Source organism: Dipodomys merriami, unplaced genomic scaffold (assembly GCF_024711535.1).
Source record: "Dipodomys merriami isolate MVZ:Mamm:240054 unplaced genomic scaffold, mDipMer1.0.p SCAF_14, whole genome shotgun sequence".
Classification (NCBI taxonomy): domain Eukaryota; kingdom Metazoa; phylum Chordata; class Mammalia; order Rodentia; family Heteromyidae; genus Dipodomys; species Dipodomys merriami.
Window position 1 is genome coordinate 6,071,829 of NW_027202715.1, and position 24,327 is coordinate 6,096,155.

The window sequence follows — 24,327 nt, forward strand, 5'->3', positions numbered from 1 at the left end:
GCCTGACATGACTTAGGATTTGTCCCATGACTCTAGAAGCCCTGGTTCTATCCTGGGCATGCTCCCCTCCCCAAGGCAAGCACAGGTCTGCCTGTTTCTGACCTTCACTGCTCAACCAGATCCCACCATGGGCTCACTTCTAAGCAGTTTCCGTGACTGGGTGGAATTCCCACCTAACAATAATATTTAATAGCATCCATACAGGCAGCTCCTTAGAGGGGAGACAGAATGTAACTATGGCCTTTCTGCTCCCTGGAGCAGCTGGCCAGGCTAGAAAAATCTCTTCACTAGATTCCAGAATCTTCTCTGGAAGAGCAATCCTGCCAACCAGAGATTAGAAGCCTGAAAATAAGGTGGATAGTTATCAGGTATGTGACTGAGTTTCAACCACATTATCACCACCTCCTGCCCCCAACAGGCTTCTCAACAGGAAACCAAAACCGAGAAAAATCTGCTTCTGTTACCTTTTCAGCCCCTCGAAGCTGTGCCTCAACACTAGAGAGTAAGAACAAGACGAGGAACACAGAGACAGAGGCAAAGGGAGAGATCTTAGAGAGGCATGCCGTTCCTTTCCTCAGGGGAGAATTAAACACCAAATTGATTCACTTACAAACTCCCAAATCCTCGGGGTCTTCACAGAGCACGGAGCCAGGAACAACCACACTGAGCCATTTCAAGATATTAGATCTGTCGGGCGTCTCTAAGTCTCTTGGTGCTTTGGGAAAATGACCTAAGTATGGTGATTATTAATCTCTAAATCATTGTTCCAGGGATACTGATGGGGCTTGAGGGAGCTCTTGCTGTGTTGAGAACATTTAATCATCATTGCTGAAACAGTGCATGTTCTGCCCTGAAATCTGATTATTTGTGTGACATCAACAGTGTCACAGATCCCCACGATTAGGAATTTGCTTTCCAAATTAAACTCTACCACCAACCAATCATCTGAAAGCTATGTGCAATAGATGCAAGATTAACCCTCAGTGGGTATTCTTATCACCTAAAATGTGGACCTTGCTAGCTTGAGTGAGTATCCTTGGGACCAAGTAGGGGCTGCCAGGAGCAGAGTTGTGCTCTCATGGTGAATGAACTATGGGGAGAGTAGGCCATAGCCTTTGCAGCCAAGGGATTGGACCAAACATGAAGTTACCAATGGTAAGAGTGATCAGGATCTAGCTAGGTGCTGGTGGTTCATTCCTAAATACAAGTAATCTTACATACTAGTATCCTGAGTATTTAGTGACTTCAAGCCTCAGTACTAACACACACACACACACACACACACACACACACACACACACACACACACACACACACACACACACACACACACACAGAAATAATTATTAGGATCTTTCAGATTCTAGTTTCCTTCTTGTTCCTAAGGGATGGGTTGTGATTTTATCATGAGAACTCAATCCACCTAAAGAAGGCCATCACAGCTTCTAAGCTCCAGCTCCGTGAGCTCTCCCCAGCATTGGAGAAAGCTACATCAGTGGACCACAGCAGTTCATCCGGGAACAAACACAGGACTCTTCTCCAGGACTGTGGATGTGATGACTGCTAGCAAGGGCCATCTTCACCCTCAGGCTACTTAACAAGGTATGTTTCAGTTCATTCAGAAAATACCATCTACTTTATGCACGGAGGCACTGCTTAGCTTCCCTAATTCCTATCTGTGGCATTAGGTGAGAATGGAAGTACCAAAACTTCATCATTTGTAATAATTATGTCACCAAGTTTCCTCCTGTTTCTGGCTGGGGTACAGCCAGGTACCAGTGACTCTATCATCTTTTATTGCTGCTGGTGCTGGGAAGGTGTCAAATATCTCAATCCTGGACTATACCTTACTGAGATGAATGATTTAAACCATAAGCTATGTTGTGAAGCAAAATTGAATTATGTCTTTAGACAACTTGTGCATCTCTTTTTCTTCCCTGGACTGTGAGGTCTTACACACTTTAAACCTACTCTCTATATAAATGATAGAATAGTGACTCATACTAGAATGTAAGCTTCATTACATTTCCTTTCTTGATTAAATTGCTTCAATCCCATCTTGCTCTCAGTAAAATCCATGAATCTAAGAGCCTCCATGATTTGGCCTCTCCTTATCCTGTTAATATTTTTTTTTTGGTGCTGGCATTATGGCTTGAACTCAGAGCCTGGGAGCTGGTGTCCTACCACCTGAGCCACAGCACCACTTCCATCTCTTTGCTGGCTAGATACTCAGGAGGCTGAGATATGAGGATCATGGAGATAACAGTCTCACAGACTTTCCTACCAGTTCTCTTTAACCTGTGATCCTCAGTTCTCAGTCTACTGAGTACCTAGGATTACAGGCATGAGCCATCACTGCCTGGCTGAAGCTATTTCTAATGTCATAGAGGTAATAAAATTGTAATGTCTAAACACCTTTCTCAAATGTATTGACTAATACGGGTAAGGAACGGCACATATACATGCTATGCGCCATAAAGGACACATGGGAGATACCAATGGTTACCTCAAAATTGTGCAATATAAGGAAGATTTTACTTCATCATTTATACTTTCCCATATTGTTTAAATGTTTTACTGTAATAATTACTAAAAACAATAAAGTAATTTTCTTTTTTATTATGTGTGTTTATGTGTGTGTGTGTGTGTGTGTGTGTGTGTGTGTGTGTATAGCTAGCTAAGCCATGTGCTACTCATCTATATCAACATGCAGCAAGACACAGGGTTTCAGCCCAGGACCAGAGCTGCCTATGTGACTCTGACTGTGACTAAGTGACCCAGTACCTCTAAGCTAGTTCACCAGTCTGTAGGGTAACTGAGGAACTTCCCAAAGCTCAGACAAAGACCTGAAGTCTTCCAGACTCCCTTCAACAAGGAACAGCCGGATATAGAAGATTCTAGGCTCTTGTTGGCTTGCAATTTGATGATGACTTGCCCTGATGCTGGTCACATAAGTAAGACTTGCTGGCATCTTCCTGTTCACTCCAGCTCTCATCCTACTGTCCTGAATCTTCACCATTTTCCCTCCCCAGGCACCTCTCTGGCCTGATGCGTCCAGCTCTCAACCGAACCAGGCAGCTGAAGGACAGAATGTGAAACTCCAACTTCAAATCGTTCTATTGCACCACACTTGAAGAGTCTCCAGCCCCACCAAATGCCACAGATTGGCAGGGATTTGCCATTGGAGAAAGCCAGACAAAATCTTCCTGATCTCTTACACGCACAGAAGGTTACCACGCAACTAGCAGAGAACAAAAGAGTCAAAGAAAATCCATCACTCCACAGCTGAACCCCTAAGAGCCCAGATTTTATTACTCTGCAGAGGACTTCTGGGATCTGCGCTTGGGGGGATGGCAGAAGGAAAGAGGCAGGGTCAGGCATCTGGGGAGAGACGGCTTCTGAGAGTTGTCCTAGGCTTCTTAGAACTCCCTCAACCACCACCACCCCCCCCTACACTCCCGAATGACAGACCCCTAGTTTTCTATAAGATTTACCCCTGACATCTTCCTGCAAAGATCCTTGTCTGAACTCACAACTCCTGCCCACCACTTTCTGCCATCTACATTGGATAATGAAGCACCTTAGGTGCATAGTTACAGAGGAGCTGTCCTCCAGGGAAGCCTGAGCTTATTCCTGCATCCAAAGGAATAAAAGGAATCTTTGCCATACAGTGGGAAATGGGTGAGTCCCTACCAGAAACTCAGAACTAGATTATTGTTCCTGATTCCAAAGCACAGGAGGGTAGGACCACAGCTCTTTCTTTTCCTTCACATTATTCCTTACAGCAGAGCCAGTGGACCTCTCTTAAAATGCTCCTGTCAGTGAGTAAGTGTGAAACTGAGAGAGCGTAGATAGTTTCATTGTAACAACACCCCACTAGGAAAGAAAGGTCTCCTGGGACAAGACCCCACACTTGCTATGGGTACTTACCAATTCTATCTTTAAAAATACAATATAAGCTATGTACTGATGGCTCACACCTATCATCCTAGCTACTTAGGAGGCTGAGATTGGAGGATCATGGTTCAAAGTTAGCCTAGGAAGAAAAGTCCATGAAACTCTTATCTCCCATTAATCAGCAAAATGCCAGAAGTGATTCAAGTGGTGGAGTGTCAGCCTTGAGTGAAAAATCTAAGCCAAATTGCAGGTGCCTGACTTCAAGGCCTACTTGGGCACACTCACACGCATACCCACACTAATAGAGTAAGTGTGATCTAGATAAGTATTGGTGGTGTTGGCTTTGTTGATCATTGATATTTCAAGAATACAATGAGTCTACAGGAGAGCCAAAAGTGAAGAAAATCAAGATATGAAGGAAAACAATGTGCACTCAGAGTAATATTATGTGCAAATAAACAGAGATCCAATCATTCTTACTTCAGACAATGAAACGGAAGGTGACAGAAGCCTTCAGTGGCACTTTTTCCTTTGTATGCAACCTATAGAAAGTAAGTGTTATCTCACATTTAAATGGGTAAATAGTTGGTAAATAATCTGGATTGCAGTTATAACATTCCATGTACAGATGTGAAAATGGGACCAGGAAAATGGAGGGATGTTTAGGGCTGGAAGAGATGTGGGACAATGGTGGAAAGGGTGACTTTGATCAAGATGCATTGTACTCATAAATTGACCTGTTGAACTGAAACCCCTTTGTACAACTACTCAAAGGCAATAAAGCAATGATAGTAACAAAAATAAATAAAAGGATGAACACACAAAAGAAGAGTATCAAAAGTTGGTGGAATTTGTTGGACTATGTCAGACTCACAAAGTCAACTCCCCCAGCCTTTGTAACCAAGAAAATTATGCTGAATCCAGACCTCAAAAATGCAGTTTCATTAATTATATATCACTAAATACAAAGGTGTCCTGTTTTCCAGTCATTTATCAAACACACTAAGGCCAACCAAAAAAAAAAAAAAAAAGAGGAAATGGAACATTAGCAGCAAGCTCCTTAAAGTGCAATTTCCTAGAAGAGAAATTTATGCCCTGTACTTATTCTCCATTAGAGTACGTCTAACGCCTTTTATTAGTGTATTTATCAACACAGCCCTGGTCTCAGACCAGCTGTGCGAAAGGCAGGTCATCAGAGGGTTTCCCCTGGAGAGTTTTGCTCCTGGTTCTGTTTGTGTTCTCTACATCATAACAGAGTTAACACAAGCAGTCACGCTGCATTTGGCTGGAGGTTTTGAGGGTTTCCCCAGAAGGCAATTCACCCAGCAAGCCCCAAGGGTTCTCTAGATATAAAGTGAACATCTAAAATGTACTTAGAAATGAAATGATTTTCTGTTTGTCGTAGGAGGTTTGTGATTGCCTTTCAAAGAGCATTGCTTTTCTTGCCTTTATGACCAAGTTCAATTTCTTATTTAGTGGTGTAATAAAGTTGCAATTTAGGACTTGGCAGCCAGGGCTTTCTGATCAATGAGCAAAACTATCCCTCATCTACCGTGGATGGGGCACCGAGCCTCATCCCTGATCAACTCCATTCAGCACCCAGATATCAGCCATGGGTCCCCCCCCAACCCAAACCACCCTGTTTCCCCACCTGCCCATCCAGTTAGCTCCCTCCTTGTCTTTGCAAAAGACAACACAAGCCTAGTCTGGTCCTTCTCTATCTCCCTATAGGCCTTTCTTTCTGTGACTGGCAGGACTCTAACAATACCAGGTTGAAATTAAATGCATCTGACATATGTTTGGCAGGTTGCACTGGGGGCTGGGATGGGGCAAAGTTGGAGAAAGAACATCTTACCTGGTTTTTAGGATATTCAGAAACTGCAAAATTTCTGAAAACTGTATCAGTCTGAGCGCTCGTAAAAATCTCAAACCTGAAAAGAGAAATGAGACAGAGCTGCATTATTTGCAATGTGTGGTTTTCATGTCCACGGTCTGCCATTCCGGTGGGAGGGGTAAGGAGTCCTTGCAGAAGACAAACAGCCTGGTACCTGGGACACATTCCTTCATGCTGGTCCTTGACTGCTTTAATTTTGGCAGGTAAACTGGCTTTCTCATCAAAGGGAGTCTGTTTGGAGGCACTTACAGGAGAAAGGCCCGAGGAGGGCTCAGGTTAATGGCTTCCTTCTCCTTTGGGGAGCTGTGATTTGAGCACTGTTTCTGAGTCACCTGGAGGTCTGACAGGATATTATCTCTGAAGAATACTGGGAATTGTGACTGCTCAATGTAACCCTTGTGCTAAAAGCAGATTATGACTAAATCGGATCACTCACATCTTTGCTTGGAATTTTTTCATCTTTATTTTCAGCCCTCTAAAATGAGGAATAAGAACCATAACATTACCTAGTTTGTATTTTCCTCCAAAAGAAAAAAAAAAGAGAGAGAGAGGTAAGATCCCACAACTTAAATAATAACATTTTTACTAATGTAAGGATATTTGTACTTTTAAATCCATTCAATCCTCTGTTGCATGAAAGCATTTGTAGCTTTAGGTGGGAAAGAGAGAAAGACAAAGAGAGAGAGAGAGAGAGACAGAGACAGAGACAGAGACAGAGACAGAGACAGAGACAGAGACAGAGTCAGAAAAGGCAAGTACAATGATGGAACTTTTTAAAGTACAAAGTATTATTGTTTTCATAGTCAAGAGAAAACAATTTTGATTGCAAAGTCATGACTCAAAAATCTTTGAGTTCAACTGTGGGCCTAACACCTTGCATATCACATGGGAGAATGTGTATGTCCAAATTGCTGACTACTTAGCATCAAGGCACATTGAATATCACACCCAGTCCCAAGGCAATTTTGATGTTTTCAGAAGCATTTCATAAAATGTTCCCCCTCCTCAGGTGCCAGATATGGAACTAGGAGTCAATGGGTTGCTAGACAGACAGCTTCACCCCCATGCAGTGCATGATGGGGAATGTAATGCATGATGGGAAGAAGCACTAAGAGTTCACCAGGGACTGTAGGATGAAATTCCTTCCCTTCTGCTTGAACAAGGAGTCTTCTAATTGGTCCACAATTTTGGAAATAAGGAAGACCCAACTCGAAGCTCGGGGATAACGAGAGAGGGAGAAAATGTAAGTGACTTAAAAGTATGATTTCTCATCTGAAAAAGAGTATGTTTTCTTGGGCACAAGATGATTCCAGAAAACATTTGCCTTCTATGCTAAATAGTATTTAACTTTAATTAAACCAAAAAATACACAGATGAGAATGGATACTGATGAAACGAAGAAAAAAAAAACAGATGAAAAACCAATTTAACACTGCCCAAGCCCAACTTGAACAGGGTACAAAACTGAGTTGAGGTAATCTCATAAAACAGAGAAAGTAAGGAAAAGGAGGGGGAATAGTGAGGTAACTTTAAAGGAAAAAAAAGACAGAAATGGAACAGAGATCCAAACTTTGAATAAAATGCATTTCAAAGGGAAGTACAGACAATGCCTACATCATAAGCAGTGACCAGACAGAATAGCAAAGAATATTCCAGATATGAAAAAATAACTCTAGATTAAAAGGTAAAATGAAATATGGTCTTAGAGACTAAGGCTAAGATAATGCTAGTTTTTGGTCAACTTTCAACTAGTAAAGAGTAAAGTTAAAGAATGATGGGAAGAAGTACTAGGAATTCACCAGGAACTCCAGGATAAAGTTCTTTTCCTTCTACTTGAACAAGAAGTCTTTTAAATGGTCCACAGTGGAACTATTTTGGAAAAAAGGCAGACTCAACTTGAAACTTAAGGATAAGGAGCTGATAGTATAAAGGAAGAGGGAGAAAAATGTCAACGACTTCAAAGGACAATTTCTCATCTGAAAAGAATATGCCTTCCTGAACACAAGATTATTCCAGAAAACAGTATAGTACAATATTTACCAGTAAGGCAGTTCATGTAGCTTGAATGTTAAATAATGTTATGATCTGGATCTTAAATATTCCCCAAGATTCATGTGATGAAGTATATAGTCTCTAACCTGTGAAAGGTGCTGGCATCTTTAAGAGGTGGGGCCTAGTGGGAGAAAGTTAGATCTTTGGGGGTGTGTCCTTATAGGGGTGCTGAGAACTCCTCCCCACTTCTCTCTTTTCTAGTCCTAGGCTTGAACTCTGGGCCTGGGCACTATCCCTGAGCTTCTTTTGCTCAAGGCAAGTGCTCTATTACTTGAGGAACAATGTCACTTCCAGCTTTTTTTTTTTTTTTAGTAGTTTATTGGATAGAAGAGTCTCACAGAATTTCTAGCTTTGAACTGCAATCCTCAGATCTTAGCCTCTTGAGTGACTAATATTACAGGCATGAGCCACTGGCACCCATCTCCCACTCTTTCTTTCTTTTTTTTTGGGGGGGTGCAGTTGTGGGGTCTGAACTCTGGGCCTGGACACAGTCCCTCAGCTCTTCAGCTCAAGGCTACTGCTCTACCACTTGAGCCATAGCACCACTTCCGGCTTTTTTTTTCTGCTTATGTGGTGCTGAGGAATCAAACCCAGGACCTCATGCATGAAAGGCAAGCGCTCTACCACTGAGCCACCTTCCCAGCCCCTCCCAACTCTTTCTTTTATGCTTCCCTACCACCATGGTGAACAGCTTTGCTGTACTACACATTACCCACCATGCTACTCAGTCTTGCCACAGGCCCAAGTAACCGTAAACCAAACATTCTGAAACTTGAGCCCAAATACATCCTTCCTCGATGTACATCATGTATCCCAGGTCACATAGGTATTTATTTGCCACTTGTTTATTTTGTCACAGCATTGGGAACCTGATTGACACAAAGAATAATTGGGACGATATTTAATTTTCAGTCTGTCCCGAGACTTCTGTATCTAGTCAAGTGGTCATTCAGGATAAAACAACAACAATAATTTTTATTTTTGAAAGTTCCAACTTCTAACAAATGTAGTGTTTCTCAGTTTGCACATAAGAATTTTTTTACAAGGAGTTTGAAAAGATTCACTGAATCAGAATGGGGATCTAGGGATCATTGGCTGGGAAGAGTATATTTGATGGTTTCTCCTGAAGCCTCCAGTCCACCAGGTTATCTCCCACCAGGACGGTGGTTGCTTGTTTCTGTGAGATAAATTAAAGAGTTTAAAATGAAGTATAAAGGTTGGAAGTTAAGACATAAGCCATTAATGAGCATTGCAGATTTGAACTATAGTATAGCTGTGCTGTATGAACACCATCCGTTCCTGAGGCTTTTGAATTCAGGGCCAGGGCCCCAAACTTTTTGGCTCAAAGCTAGTGCTTTACCACTTGAGCTATAGCTCCACTTCTAGATTTTTGGAAGTCAATTGGAGATAAGAGTCTCACTGACTTTCCTGCCTGGGCTAGCTTTGAATCACAAACCTCAAATCTCAGCCTCTTGAGTAGTTAGGATAACAGACGTGAACCTCTGGCACTTGGCCTTAGCACAGCATTCTTAAGGTTTATGATGCATCTTGTCAAAATGTCTGAGCAATCTGCCTTTTCAATTAGCATGTAGGTTGAATTGCTGGGGGGGGGGGGGCGCACACACATTCATTCCTCACTTCATTGAGTACTGTCACAAAGGGGCAGAGGAAGGGAAGAGAATAGAAGAAAGGGAGGGAGGAAGGGAGGATGAGAAGGAACAGAAGGAAGGAGGCTGAGAGTGAGAGAAGGAGGGAGGGAGAAAGGAAGGGAAGCAGGGAGGAAAGGAAGAAGTATGAGAGGGAGGCAGGAACGGAGGGAAAGAGGGAGAGCTGAGGGGGAGAAGGAGTTAAGCAAAAGCCCAAACATAATACCCCCACCCAAGAAAAACTCATTGTTTTTTATTTTTGTTTTTATTTCTCTATGTTAACAAATGAAGTTAAATATTTTTTCATATAATCATGACTCATTTTACTTTCTTTAAAGAGCTTTATAATAGCACTAACCAATTTGCCTGTAAGTTCATTTTATTCTTAGTAGTATATTCAAGTGCTTTTACAAGATTATTATATAGTATATATTATTCTCCAAAGTTTATCATTCATCTTTCAATATTACTTACGGGTTAATTTTTCCCTTCTTCGCAAGTCTACAATTTTGCTTAAGTTCCTCCCCCCCCCCCAACTCTAAAAGTTATCACATATTCAAATGTATCAGTCATTTCACCATTGTTTTTCATTCTTTCTTGTGCTGGTATTGGGGCTTGAACTTAGGGCCTTGTGCTCTCACTTGGCTTTTTCACACTCAAGACCGGTGCTCTAACAACTTGAGCCACAGCTCTACTTTTGGTTTTCTTTTGGTTAACTGGAGATAAGAAGACCCCTGCTGGCTGTAAATCCAATCCTTAGATCTCAACCTCCTAAGTAGTTAGCATACAGGTGTGAGCCACTGGATCGTGGCTTATTTCTTCTTTTTTTTTAATAACTCAAAAGACTATTCTCACCATTCTGATTTCTTTTATTGCATCTGCATTTTTCCTTCCTAGTCATAGGGCAGTGTTGCTGAACCTCCACTGTATATTATGTACATTTAAGCCTTCTGTGAACCTTCCAGAACTGCTGACATGTGGGTCTCAACCCCTCTCCCATCCACTGACTTATGGATCTGGCATCCAGCCAGGAAGAGAGAGCCTCAAAACTCTGTGGACACCAAAGTGAAGGAGCATTGCAAACTATTTTTTCAAGTGGACGGATCGTAAATATTTTAGGTTCTATTGCAAGGACTCAGTTTGCTTAAAGGACATGCAAACAAATAGGTGTGCCTAATTCCAGTGAAAGTTTCTTTGTATTAACAGGCCAAGGGAAACTAATGGTCTACATCTGCCTTGGCAGCATACTAGCCCAGTGTACACAGCATTCCTGAGCTCTGTAAGCATCCGGGTTCTGTCTGAGAGGGTCTCAGATAGGGTGGGCCACTCTGCACCTGGAACAAACAGTATGTTGTAACTGGGGCCGCCGACTGCACTTGGAGAAAGCAAGGCTGCAGGTCTGTGATTTCCAGACTACTACAGCGGCAGCCAGCTGGGTATTTTTTAACAGCATGGATACCGCCTCCTAGCCCTAGGTATCCTGCTTTAATTACTCAGGGGATAACTTGTGCACTGGAATCATTTAAAAAAAATCCCAATCTTACCAGGTGCAATTGAAATAAGGATAGTGGGTCTAACTGGCATCATCTTGGCCATGGTGGATGATAGGGAACTGGCGCCATCTTGTCTTCATGATAGAGGCAGGGAAGTATTATCCCCCAGGTAATGGGTATACCTAAATTCCTAGGTGCAGGGGAAGGGACTTGGACAATAGGTTACTGGACCTGTCATTCCTGTGCCTTCAGCTTCCAAGACTCAATTTTCCTAAGACCCTATCTCCTGAACCTGACATGCCATGCCTTGATTCTCCTGTCTCATGTCTCCTAGCTCTCCTCCACTCACCATGGTGTCCCACTGCAGCTCTCCATTGGAGTAGATCTGATTTGTTGGTATTGTTTTTCTGCTCTTTCTTTGTTTTATTACTGTTATGGCTCAGTTTTCTAATAGTGTTAAATGTATTTGAGGCGCTTCAGGTCTTTGTGACAGAAGTCCACCTACCACCATCTGCTCTCCAATAAAGACTCCCAATTCTACCTCTCAACATGTGGCTTCTTTTGTTCCTCTGACTAAGTTCCCCTACAATACACTGACCCAAGCTTGTAATCCTAAAAACTTGGGAGGTAGAGATTAGGGGATCCTTGTTCAAGGATAGCCCAAGCATAAAAGTTAGCAAGACTCCATCTCAATCAACAGTTGGGCCTGGTGGTACTTATCTCTTATCCCACAGAAGGATGAAGCAGTAGGTCTATGTCATGTGACTGTCATCCTGAGTGATGCAGGAAATCTAAGGAGGAGGATGGAAGTCCAGGCCAGCCTGAGCATAAAGTAAGTCCCTACCTTGAAAATAACCTACACCAAAGGGGGTTAGAGGGTGTGGCTCAGAAGATATAGCACCTGCCTTGAAAGCTGAAGTACATAGTACTTCAAAAAAATGGCTTAACAAATATGGTTGCTGGATAACCATATTTTGGGAACTCTGATTTGGACTATTTTCTGTTCTCTTAACTTTTAATTTATAATTCTTTCTTTATTTATTACTAATAGCATATCAAAAGATTAAGCTTTATTTTTTTCCTTTCAAAGTGATTCTCCTTGTTCATGAGTAATCATTGAATAACTTAAAACCAATAACTGACCCTCTTAGCACACTGCCATAGTTAATTTTAAAGAACATACCACCTAGCTAATAAATTAAAAGGAATCAACAGTATAATAAGAAGTTTCTTATAATGCATTCAGTGGAAAATTTGGAGGAGAAAGTAGTGTTTACATCTGGATGATCCAATAAAAAGTAGGTTACATGTAATTATTTGTTAATAAAACTGGAGACCTGAGTAAGAACAATGGCTCTTACTGTCATATAAATTTTGAAACTTGATACATACAAAAGCAGAAAACCACAAACTGAAACATAAGCAGAAACATAAATTGAAAACTGTAGTCATAGCTTTCCTTGAAGCCTGTTCACATTTATTGAAATTTAAAAACATTTATATTTTATTATGATTCCAATTTCTTTAAAAGAGAGAGACATAGACAGCAACTGATCTTACTTTGTAAAAAACAAAAATCCATTAGCCAGGTTCCCATGTCTCATACCTATAATCCTAGCTACTTAGAAGGCTGGAATCTGAGGATCATGGTTCAAAGCCAGGCTATGCAGAAAAGTCTGTGAGACTCTTTTCACCAATTAACCACCGAAACACCTATGTAGAATTGAGGGCCAACTTGTAGAGCACTAACTTTGAACAAAAAAGTTCAGGGACATCACCCTAGATTTGAAACAAAAATGAACATAAATTTGGTGCCAAAAGCTGACCCTCAGTACACCTAAATAAAGCATTATCATACCACTAAAATCAGAGATAGTTTTAGACTATTTTCTAGTTCTATTTTCTAGTTTTGGACTACTTTTTATTCTCTTAACTATTACTTTATTACTCTAAATTGATATATTTGTTTATTTTGGTTAATAACATGTCAAAAGATTCAAGCTTTATTTTGCCCTTTCAATGCAATTTTCCCTGTTCATGAGTACTCACTGAGTAACTTAAAACCAATAATTGATCCACATGTCACACTGCTATCTACCTAATTTTGAAGAACATACCACTTATACAATTCATTAAAATATGGAAGATTGGGTAAACATGGAAGATTGAACACAGTGGTTTATCTCTAGATGTCATTAATATAACCCTAAAGTGGTAGAGGGGTAGTAAATTCTCACAAAGAAGAATGGAAGACTATTCCACATAAAGAATGTAAGAACATATCATAGGTGAAAAGTTTGTATTCCAGGTAGACATCATAGTTCACACCTGTAACTCCAGCTAGTCAAGAGGTAGAGGTAAGAAAAATTGTGGCTCACAGTCAGCCTGGGAAAGAAACTTAGCAAGACCTATCCTCAACCAATAAGCTAGTTATGGTGCTGTGTGTCTGTCATCCCAGCTATAAGAGGGGTATAAATAGGAGGACAGATGTCCAGGTCAGACTGTGGGGGTAAACAAACAAACAAACACAAGACCCAATCTGAAGAATAAGGGCTGAGAGTTGCTGCCCAAGTGGTAGAGTACCTGCCTAACAAGGATGAGGCCCTGAGTTCAACATCAACCATAAAACTGACAACAAAACTATATATTCTGCTGAAAATTAATTTAACAAAACTGAAAACACGATCTTTATATGAGTATACAATAGCAAAATATACTACATCCATAGAATACCTATCCTCAAAGTCAACTACCCTGGGATTGAGAACACCCAGAAAAAAACAAAACAGTAACTGTATTTATACTGAACTGGATACTATCTTTTTTGCATTCTTTTTCTTTTTCTTTCCTTTTTTTTCTTTTTTTTGTGGGTCATAGGGCTTGAACTCTGGGCCTGGGTGCTGTCCCTCAGCTCTTTAGCTCAAGGCGAGCGCTCTACCACTTGAGCCACAGCGCCACTTCTGGTTTTCTGAATGGTTTATTGGAGATAAGAGTCTCACAGTCTTTCCTGCCCGGGCTGGCTTTGAACCGTGATCCTCAGATCTCAGCCTCCTGAGTAGCTAGGATTGTAGGCGTGAGCCACCGGTGCCCGGCCTGCATTATTTTTCTAAACAACATAGTCCTACAGCTAATTACATAGCATTTAGATTATACTAGTTATGAGTTAAGGTATCTAAGAGAATGTATGTAGGGTATATGAAGATACTGTACCATTTGATAGGTGACCTAGAATCTATGCCTTGTAGATACTGTAGGGCAACTGTACATAAGTGTTTTCAGGAGAATATAAGCAATGTCTCTGTCAGCAAATATGGAAGAAGAATTCCACAGAAGAAGGTTGAGGAGGTGAAGCAGAGAGACCAAGGTGAAGAAGGAAATAGCCCGAAACAGGAAGAAAAGGACTGATTTGGGATGTGAGTGCCAGGAGTGCAGAATGGGAACAACCAGTAGAGCAGAGGTGTAAAGAGAAGGCTGGGGCAAGCAGAGAGGGCAATGCAGGTAGTAGAACAGTGCAAACTCGAGAGTGCCCTAGCAAATGTGGAAATGAGCACATCGTCTCTACAGACATGGAACCAGCTTTGGACAAGACATGACTCCCCAGACAAGCAGCCATAAACAGAGACATTCTCATATACAGGCTAACAAAAAAATCCTCAGCTCCCTAGTGAGCACAAAACCAAATCTGCTAATATTGCAAGAAAGGCAAGCTTTACTTGCAGAAAGGCCTACCTTTTAGCAAACTCACACTATAACAAAGCAAGTTAGGAAAATGGTTTTAAAGAAAAATTTGAATTGAAAAACATAAAATGATGTGAGAAGATATGTCAACTCAAAACATAGAAAGAGACACGACATCTTCTAAGTTAAAATGTTCCATTTTAAAACTTCCAAAGGCCAGCAGAATAGACAGAGCTAGCAAGGACAGACATCGCCAGCAACCTCGAAGGCTGGATTCAAACAGGGTGGAAAGTTGGGAAGGCAAGTTGAAAGTCATGGAAGACAGAGGACATTCAAAATCCATGCTACTGAATTGTCAGGAGAAACAGGAAATCAAGAGCAGGAAACAGCCTATGTAATATTAGAATGTCATTTCCTAGACAAAATAAATGGACTTCTGTCCTCAGATTTCAAAGGCCCATAGAATGTCTAGCAGATTGTATCTCCAAGATATTACATTTCAAAAAATACAAGCATATAATGGTGAAATTTCATAACCTACAGGAGGAGAAAAAAGATCCCTTTGTAGCAATGGGAAACAAAATCACAAATATCTAGGTTACAATGCATGCAGGAAAACTAAAGACAGATCTCCTCATTGTTCTCATGAGAATTAATTGGAATGGAGTATGTACGTATGCACAGTTATCTGGAAAGAAAACAGCCAAAAAAGTATGACACAGAAAAAAAAAATAATGCTGGAGCACTGGTGGCTAGCATATTTAATCCTAGCTACTTAAAAGGCTGAGATCAGAGAATCATGGTTCAAAGCTAGCCCAAGCAGGAAAGTCTGTGAGACACTTTTCTCCAATTAACCAGCAAAAGGCCAGAAGTGGAGCTGTGGATCAAGTAGTAGAACACCAGCCTTGAGCAAAAGAGCTTAAACACAGCATTAAGGCCCTGAGTTCAAGCTCCAGGACCAGCACAAAATAAATAAATAAATAAAAAGATACTGGAAAAGACGAAGTATCTGAATGGCTTATTTGTTAAATGATTGTTTTATAAATGGCAAACAATAGAAATAATCTAAAATTATAATCTCAAGGTCCACCTGGGAGATGGAAGCATGTAGAGGCAGCAGAAGAAAGAAAGATGTGCTAACATTTTCATCTTGTTTCAAGGGAGAATGCTATTACTTACCTGTTATAACATAAACTTAGTTTTAAGTGTGTGTATGGAAAATTTGAGCATAATGTTTGTAGCTGGGAGAATTTCCACAAGTCTGTCATACTTGATACTTGAGAGACAGAGATCAAGGGGTCATATTTCAAAGCTAGCCTGATCATAAAAAGTTTTCAGACTCCATCTCACTCAGTGGCTGGGTACAGTGGTATATACCAGCCTTCCTAGTTACAAGAGGAAACATAATCCCTGGATATAGTGGCGTGTGCTGATCAGCCCCACTGACCCAGGAAACCTCAAATAAGAAGATCATATCCCAGGCTGGCCTGGGCATAAAATGAGTCCCTTACTTAAAAAACAACAAATAACAAAAGGAGCTAGAGGTGTGGCTCAAGTGGTAGAATCTGCCAAACAAGCAGGAGGCCTTGAGTTCAAATCCCAGTGTTTTCACCAAAAGAAGAGTGCTTGTTTAAGAAGTTCATATTCCTAAAACTTAAGAATATATTTTGAAACTAATAATTCCAAATCTTAGGAGGCGGGGACAGAAACAATGTTTGATCAAAATGAAATAAAAGAACATAGGAAATGAATCAATCTAACTAAAAGGAAAAGTCCCTCAGAGCATATTAATTATAAATAAATCAAAAGAAGGACAAAAGCCCAAATATATTCATAAACACAATAAAATTAAATGGGTTAAATTCATTCTATGAAAAGACAGAGACCTGTAAAGTATGAAAAAGCAACAATAACAAATTCTAGCTCTGGGCTGCTTATTAAAGTCACCTTGAAAAATCAGGGAAGTTAGAAATATAAAGTTGGAAACTTCGTATCAGACAAACACTAACAGAAATGGAAAAAAATAGAGTGATGATATAAAATGGAGGAGCATTAACTATGAAAAATTATAAAATAAAATCACAATGAGAAAGCCAGGCCTGGAGGTATATACCTGTTATCCCAGAACTCTGGAATCAGAGTCAAGAAGATGTAAAGTTGGAGGCTAGCCTGAATGACACAGTGTGACTTTACCTCAAAATAAAATTTAGAAAGTTTAAAAACCACACTGAGATATCACCTTTTACCAGTTAGAATGGCCATATCAAAAAGATCAAACAAAAAAACAGGGATAAGGATGCAGAATAAAGGAAACTTTTGTGTGTAAATGAATATAATAACTACAGAAAACAGTAATGGCATTCCTCCAAAAGTGAAAGATCAATGTAGCACCCAATCCAGCAATCCTATTACTGCACCTGTAGCCACGAAGAACTGAAACTTGTATGTGAAAAAGACAACTTGTACCCATACTTACTGAAGTATTATTCAATCTAATGGAATCAATCCATGTATCTATCAGTGGGTGAGTGGGCTTCTGAACATGTGGTATATATATATATATATATACATACATACATATATACATACATACATATATACATACATACATATATACATACATACATATATACATACATACATACATACATATATACATACATACATATATACATATGTGTATACATACATCCACACATAATGGTATGCCAATATATACAAAAAGAAGAAAATCCTGCCATTTGGAAAAACATAGATGAACCTGAGGCTATCCTATTCAGTGAGATAAGCCACACTGCATTCTCACTCACATGGAATCTGAAAGGGTTAATCTTGTATTTCTAGGGTTAGAACAGCTGCTGGGGAGGTAGTTGGTGTAAGGAAGGTCCAAGGATGCAAATATTACACTCCACAGAAGAAATATAAATTCAATAGAAATATTAAACCAGAGTATAGCGTGAAAATGTCTTGAAAGTTTAAAAAATAAAATACTTGTAAATTCAGTATAACACAGTGAGCATTTTATTTATTACATATAATTAGCAATATATTTGAGTTTTGCCTTAGGACTGTGCAATGAGAAGCCTTATAATTTGACAGTGGAATTATAAATTGATTTAAATTTTTTTTTCAAAAAGTAATTCAGCATTATGAATCAAACCAATCCCATTTCGTGTAGCCTAAGAAAATAGATCAAAATACAGGGACATGCTACAGGAACCAAGACCTTCACTGCAAAAGAAAGAAAGTAACGGCTTTAAAACCTAAAAGCAGATTTCCTTAACTATAGGTCAACTTCTTTATGTTGAAGAATTGAATCAAGAAAATGCTTATGATAAAATTTTAAATAGGAGAAAAAAATTGCAATAGTGGCTAGGCACCAGTAGCTCACACCTTTAATTCCCAACTGCTTGGAAATAGAGAGTAGAAGTATCATGGTTCAAGACCAGCCTGGGCAGAAAAGTTCTCAAGATCCTAGCTCAAGAAAATTCAACAAATCTCAGGAATTGAAGTGTTTCTCAAGTGGTAGAGTACCAGCCTAGCAAGCATATTGCCCTCCATTCAAACCCCAGTGCCATCAAAAAAAATTATAATGAAGATTACCAGGAACTGGGGGAAGGTAAAAACAGGAATTGTTTATCTGAGGATAAAAGTCCAGGTTTGAAAGTTGGATACATTCTTGAAATGATGCAAACATACTAGTCTTGATGAATTGTACATTTAAAATGAGTAAGATAGTAAATTTTATGTTGTATATCCTTTATATCCACCCCCCCCCAGACTGAAATAGAAAGCTGGGAACCTTTAGCCAGGCACAGAGACTCACACCTGTAATCCTATTTACTTTAGAGGTGCAGATTGGAAGTTTAAGAGCAGCTTAATCAAAAAGTTATGGAGAACCCTGTCTCAACAACAAAACTGACACAGTGGTTCAAACTTGTCATCCTAGCTATGAGAGAGGCATGAGAAGAAGATCATAATTGAGGTTTTCCCAAGAGAAAATAAAAAATGATCCCGAATTAGGAAGGGGGGGAATTATGGTTCAAGTAGTAGAGAATCGGCATAGCAAATTCAAAATCCTGAGTTCATACCCTGGTACTGAAAGGAAAGGGGGTAAGAAAGGGAGGGAGAGGAAGTGGGGAGGGAGGGAGGGATAAAGAAAGGGGAAACAAAAAATAAAAGGTAAATATAAAGTACATGCTACCAAGGATAAAACCATAAAACCTACAGGTATATGAAAAATTAAAACTTACAAAAAGTGACAACAGTGGTAGCTTTCTTCCTGCAGGAATATTTTTTATTTTTAAAACTCTGCTTTGCTTTGTAAAATTTTCTGTAAGGTCTGCATTAACATTTTTACTTAAGGATTCTGTGTGGTTCTAAAGTCAGTGGCAAGTCAGGAATCTGAGTCCTGTGCTTGCATTCTGGAGTCAGTCACCTGAGGCCACTGGGTCCAGGTGACAACCCCAGCCTGTGCCCTCCTCCAGGGAGTCAGTCTTGGTACCTAGGGCCTGAATACCAGGTGAACCTTGTCTAAAAGCTAGAGCAAGGGAATTTCAATAATAACCAACTGGACAGGTTAGGGCTCCTGTTTATAGATCTACAGGGAATTGCCTCACTGCCTAAGAGAAAGGGATATGCAGATAAATGATAAATCATTCACTCTTCAGGTTCCTCATTCCCCCAACATAAAAGACTCAAAAGAGAAGAGAGGAAGAGCAAGTGTGAACACGTCCTGGCCCATGCTGGAAAGCCTGTCTGGGCTTTCCAATCTGCTGTTTTCCTTTCCCTTTCACTCTTAATCTTTAAATCCCAAAAGCTGAAAGGCTCAATTATCCTCTGTCCTTTCTGATCCCTGCAGGACCTCCCCCCCCCCCCAAAAAATCCTGAAGAGTAATTATTTTTGTGGTGTCTGACAAGGTCACTGTCATCTGGTCTTGCAGCCTGAGGATTAAAGCAAGGACCCCATTATCAGGGTGGAGGCTCCCTTGGGATGATCTGCACATCTTTCTAGACCTACCTTACAGCCTAGCGGGGGTTTGTTTCTGAGCCCAGCACCTGGCAACTGTGACCCTCTCCTCTCTGCTGGAGCAGAGAGACCTATCTTTCCCACTCTCCAAAGCCCATTGGCTTACATTCTTCCACTCACAGCCTGTTCTATTAACAGATCTGCCTCACCTGGCCTTTTTGCTGTCTTTTCCATGGATAATTGTTCAGGATACTGTGTATCCTGCTTTCTCCCAGTCCTGGTCCCTGGTCTGATGGATACCAAGCATCAGTTAATGTTTAGACTGCGACTGTTACCTGTTCACTGAGGTGCTTGTTGATCTATTCATTGACTGGTCCCACAAATGGGTACTGAGTTCCTGCTCTATGCTAGCCACTTGGCTCTAGATAGCAAAGACTCAAGGATGAAGCTCCTGATCTCAGGGTCTTCTATATAAACAGAGGATCCCGAAAGTAGGGAAATTGTTTTGTTTTTTTTTTTAAAGGAAGCAGCCTTGTTAATTTTACTCTTTAATGCAGGCAAGGCAGCTTACTGTTTCCTCTTGGCTAGAATCACGGTCCAAATTGCCCTTACCCATTAGCCCCAGGCTTAGTTTCCAGCTTGCTTGCCACCCTGCAGCCCAATGGACCCCACGACAGCTTTTCAGAAAGCAGCCGGAACCTGGCGCCAGTAGTTCACACCTCGCTCACACCTATAATCCTAGCTACTCAGGAGGCTAAGGTCTAAGGATGGAGGTCCAAAGCCAGCACCAACAGAAAAGATGGAGCTTCTTATCTCCAATTAACTACCAAAAAAAAAAAAAGCCATAAGTAGAACTGTGGCTTGAGTGGTAAAATGCCACCTTTAGTGAAAAACAGTCAAGTAAGAGCTCAAGGTCCTGTGGTTCTTGTACAAAAAGGGAAGAGGAGAAGAGAGAAAAGGGGAAAGGAGAGAAGGGGAAGGGAGGGGAGGAGAGGAGAGGAGAGGAGAAAGTAGAAGGCTATTGGACACTAGGTTAGGCTCATAACTTTACTAACTTTCCTTGGAAAATAGTCTCATTAGTGCTAGTCTAGGTACCCAGCCTTCACACTTCTCTCACTAGCTGACTTAACACTGCCACAGCATTTCATGGCAACAGTAGAAAGGGAATGAGGCTTATTAGGGCCACATTAATATTTAGATTCCAGATATTCTATTTTTGCAAAGGAAGCCTTTTTGCCAGTACTTATATTGTACATATTATATATATATATGGATTGACTAGATTTGCCTATCACTTGCTTGCTAATTGGAAATTTGCTATGCCTAACGATATCCTATAGAGGCATTTGAACAGGGCTTGCTCCCCACTAGAATCTTAAACTGAGTTTCAAAGGGACCATATTTCATTTTAAAGAAGCTTCCAGTACCACTAGCTCTTCCGGAAATAAAGCCACTCCTCATCTAAGACTGGGATTTTTAGGTCTGGAAATGTAAATTTAAGCCATTTATTTGAAACGCTTATGCATAATGTATACACAAATAAAACCGAATCCCTATTATTGGAAGGTAATTGGGTAAAGAAAATCTACCTAGAGAACTTAGGCTTTCTGCTTGAAATGAAGAAGGCAGCAGCCCCCATGACAGGCCAGAGCAGAATCCCACGGCCCAGTTCTAGCGTGAAAGGAAGGAAACTGCAATTTCTAGTGTTGTCCTCCAAAAGACAATATCAATAGTTCAAAAACTCCTCCCTGGAAAAGCTGACTCACTGAAAGTTATTGCCACTTAGTAACAGGAAGAAGCACGCTGCAGTCACTTGCCAAACGTTCCCCAGTGCTTCTGACATGCACCTCTTCTAACAGCTTCCTACCCTCCAGGAGTGCCAGAGGCCAGTTCAGCGCATCTAGAAAGGAAGACAAATGTTTTGCCTCTGTCTCTGACTCTCTGACTCTGTCTGTCTCTCTGTCTCTGTCTGTCTGTCTGTCTGTCTGTCACACACACACACACACACACACACACACACACACACACACACACACACAAACACACACACACACACACGCACACCTCTGAGTTCCATGGCTAGTCCCATGAAGCATCAAAGAATGGTGCTGGACACCTCCCTAATTCCAACCTTGGGTGACAAGATTTCTTCACCGGCAGCCTCTGGGTATATGGGGTCCTTGGAGGAGAATAGTTGTGGTTGGAGGGACCTTACCCCAAGAGGCACAAACCCTGCAGCAAGACACCACGGACTGCCAGAAGTTCTCGGGTTCCTCCTTCTCTGCAGCGGGTGGCCCAGACCTCACTCGGTAGCCTTTGTGGAACAAATCCCCCAGGGACTTCTTGCGGCGTCTGCTGGGGGTATACGCCTCGGTGGTGCTGAGGTGGCTGGGTGGGTGATGGTACACCAGAATCTTACTGGGGATCATGGCAGAGATGAGAGACTGTGGGCTGTAGGCGCCCCTCGGCTCACTTCCTGCACAAGCTGATGTTCTAGAAAGTTCTCGAGGACTCTGTGCTCTTCCTGCCCTAAACAGAGACTCAACAACAACTATCACTTGGTGGAGCAGACAGCCCTTCCTCCCGCACACACCACCCCACTGGCAAGAACCCATCACGCTGTGGGCATCAGATGTGCCAGGCACGTCAGAGAGGCCGTGGGAAGGAGGGGGGAGCACTCTGATCTGCTATGTCCGACAAGCTGATCCTTCGGCTTCATTCTGGAAATTACCGTGTAAGCTCCTTTGGACATGGTTTAGGGGGTTGGAAGGAGAAATAATCTCTCAAACCGGGTGGTACAGGGTAGGATGTGAGAGAGGATACAGTCTGTATCCACTGAGTCACTTCTATTTTAGTGATCCTGCTTCACCTTTCACAGGGAGAATCAATGTCCAACTACAAGGAAAATCCTCGTAGTAATGTAACCCAATGAACCCTCCAATACAGCCTAAGAAGACAAACCTCCTGCTGATCCTTAAAGTAGTACTCAGCCTTCCTGGAAGAAGCTAGGTGAACCCTCTACCACCAGAGCTAGCCTTCCACACCTCTTCATCCTCTCCCTTCTAGCATCTCCGCTGATTACACCTCTAGGTCCATCTTTAGGCTTGGTGAACACTGAATTGGCCTCACACCTTAAATTCCTCTGCTCAGTCTCTAACACCACTGGGATGATATCTGCAGGTGAGAGCTCTAGAAATAGTTGAGTGCATATAGGTCATAAAGCTCATGAGGCCATCAGGATGGGACTAACGCCCTTCTAGAAAGAGAAACCATGCCAGAGAGATTGTTCTTTCCTTCCTTCTGCCACATGCAGACCAGACATAGCCACCTGCAGTCTGGAAAGAGATTCTTGACCATACAGCCACCTGATCATCTGAACGTACAGCCTCCAGAACTGGCAGAAAAGAAATTTGTGCTATTTGTGCTGACCAAGCTATTCTATTCTGTCATGGCACTCAGAGAGATCACAGGGCTCCATCTCACTACACTGATAAAAACCAAAACATAGTATGGACAGAAAGAGAGGAAAGGTTGGCAGGGTAAACGAAGAAAGATCTGAACGCTGTAAGAACTCCCCCATAGTTTGGTCCCCATCTCTGTTTCCAGCCCTCTTGCAAAGCTATGAGTTTTAGGCAGAATTTTTGGAAGATCACTTAATTTACCCCAGCATAGATGAATTTATTTACCTGGTTATGATATGCAGAGCACATCGTTTTCATGATTTTCATGTGCTCAGTGTTGGGTAACAGTAATTTGTAGAAATAGTACAGATCCCAGTCATGGTAGACTTTTTAGTACATGGGATAATGGAGCAATATAAAGGCTCTATCATTCCATAATTGATTAGTAATTTGAGTAAAGTGCTGCAAAGGAAAAGCATAGGTAACTATGCATGCTAAACTGTATGCGTAGTCAAATATGCACGGCTGTGTGTTCTACATAAACATGCATGTGTGTGAACCAATGTACTAGCAGAAAGGCCTGCACATTGGAAACTAATAGTTGAGGCCAGACAGGTAGTTAAAAAGAGCAAGATTGGCGTACTTCCGCCGGAACTTGGGAGAGAGCGGCTCCCCCAGCGCGGGTGCTCCCGGAGCCCTCCGACCATGCCCGCAGGTGTGTCCTGGCCCAGCTACCTGCAAATGTTGGCGGCCAGCCTCCTGGCCATGTGCGCGGGTGCCCAAGTGGTGCACAGGTACTACAGGCCCGACCTGACAATACCTGAAATTCCACCAAAGCCTGGAGAACTCAAAACAGAGCTTTTGGGACTGAAAGAGAGACAACACAAACCTCAGGTTGCAGAGCAGTAAAAACTTCAGAACTCAACGATGCCAAGAATTCTGTAAATGAGAAGTCTTAAATATGTATTAAACATAACATCATGTTAAACTCCTTGTGGCTAAGCACCTAATGCTGTGCTAATAGCAGAATTGGTGCTTTGTCTATATTCACTGATAAGGTGGACTTGTCATTATGCTTTGACCAAAATGCCAAACAACCTATTCTCAGTCTCTTGCATGTGGACTGGAAGATAGTTGTCTTATATGTCATGTAAGAGTGAGCATTTGCCATATTTCCTGCCATTTTAGTTCTGGCTTTTCTCTGAATTAGCTTGAGTATAATGGCTGATGGGAATTATAAACTTAAACATAGTAAAATTGATATTGACAATGAATGTGTATGTTAATATTTCTGTAA

General features: G+C 41.3%; 1 protein-coding gene and 1 pseudogene across 31 annotated transcripts in view; one reads left to right on the forward strand and one right to left on the reverse strand.

Moving 5' to 3' along the window:
• The window catches only part of Kcnma1 (potassium calcium-activated channel subfamily M alpha 1), a 701,247-nt gene that overhangs the window by 228,712 nt on the left and 448,208 nt on the right, over positions 1–24,327 (reverse strand). For all 31 annotated transcript variants that reach the window (XR_011371533.1, XM_070020666.1, XM_070020665.1 and 28 more), the window contains one exon: positions 5,753–5,828. Coding sequence is in view for 30 of the 31 variants with exons in the window: in XM_070020666.1 (XP_069876767.1) it covers positions 5,753–5,828 (76 nt within the window). In the remaining variant the exon portion in view is untranslated. The remainder of the gene's footprint in view (positions 1–5,752; positions 5,829–24,327) is intronic.
• LOC138825691 (ubiquinol-cytochrome c reductase complex assembly factor 6 pseudogene) lies at positions 23,701–24,018 on the forward strand (annotated as a pseudogene).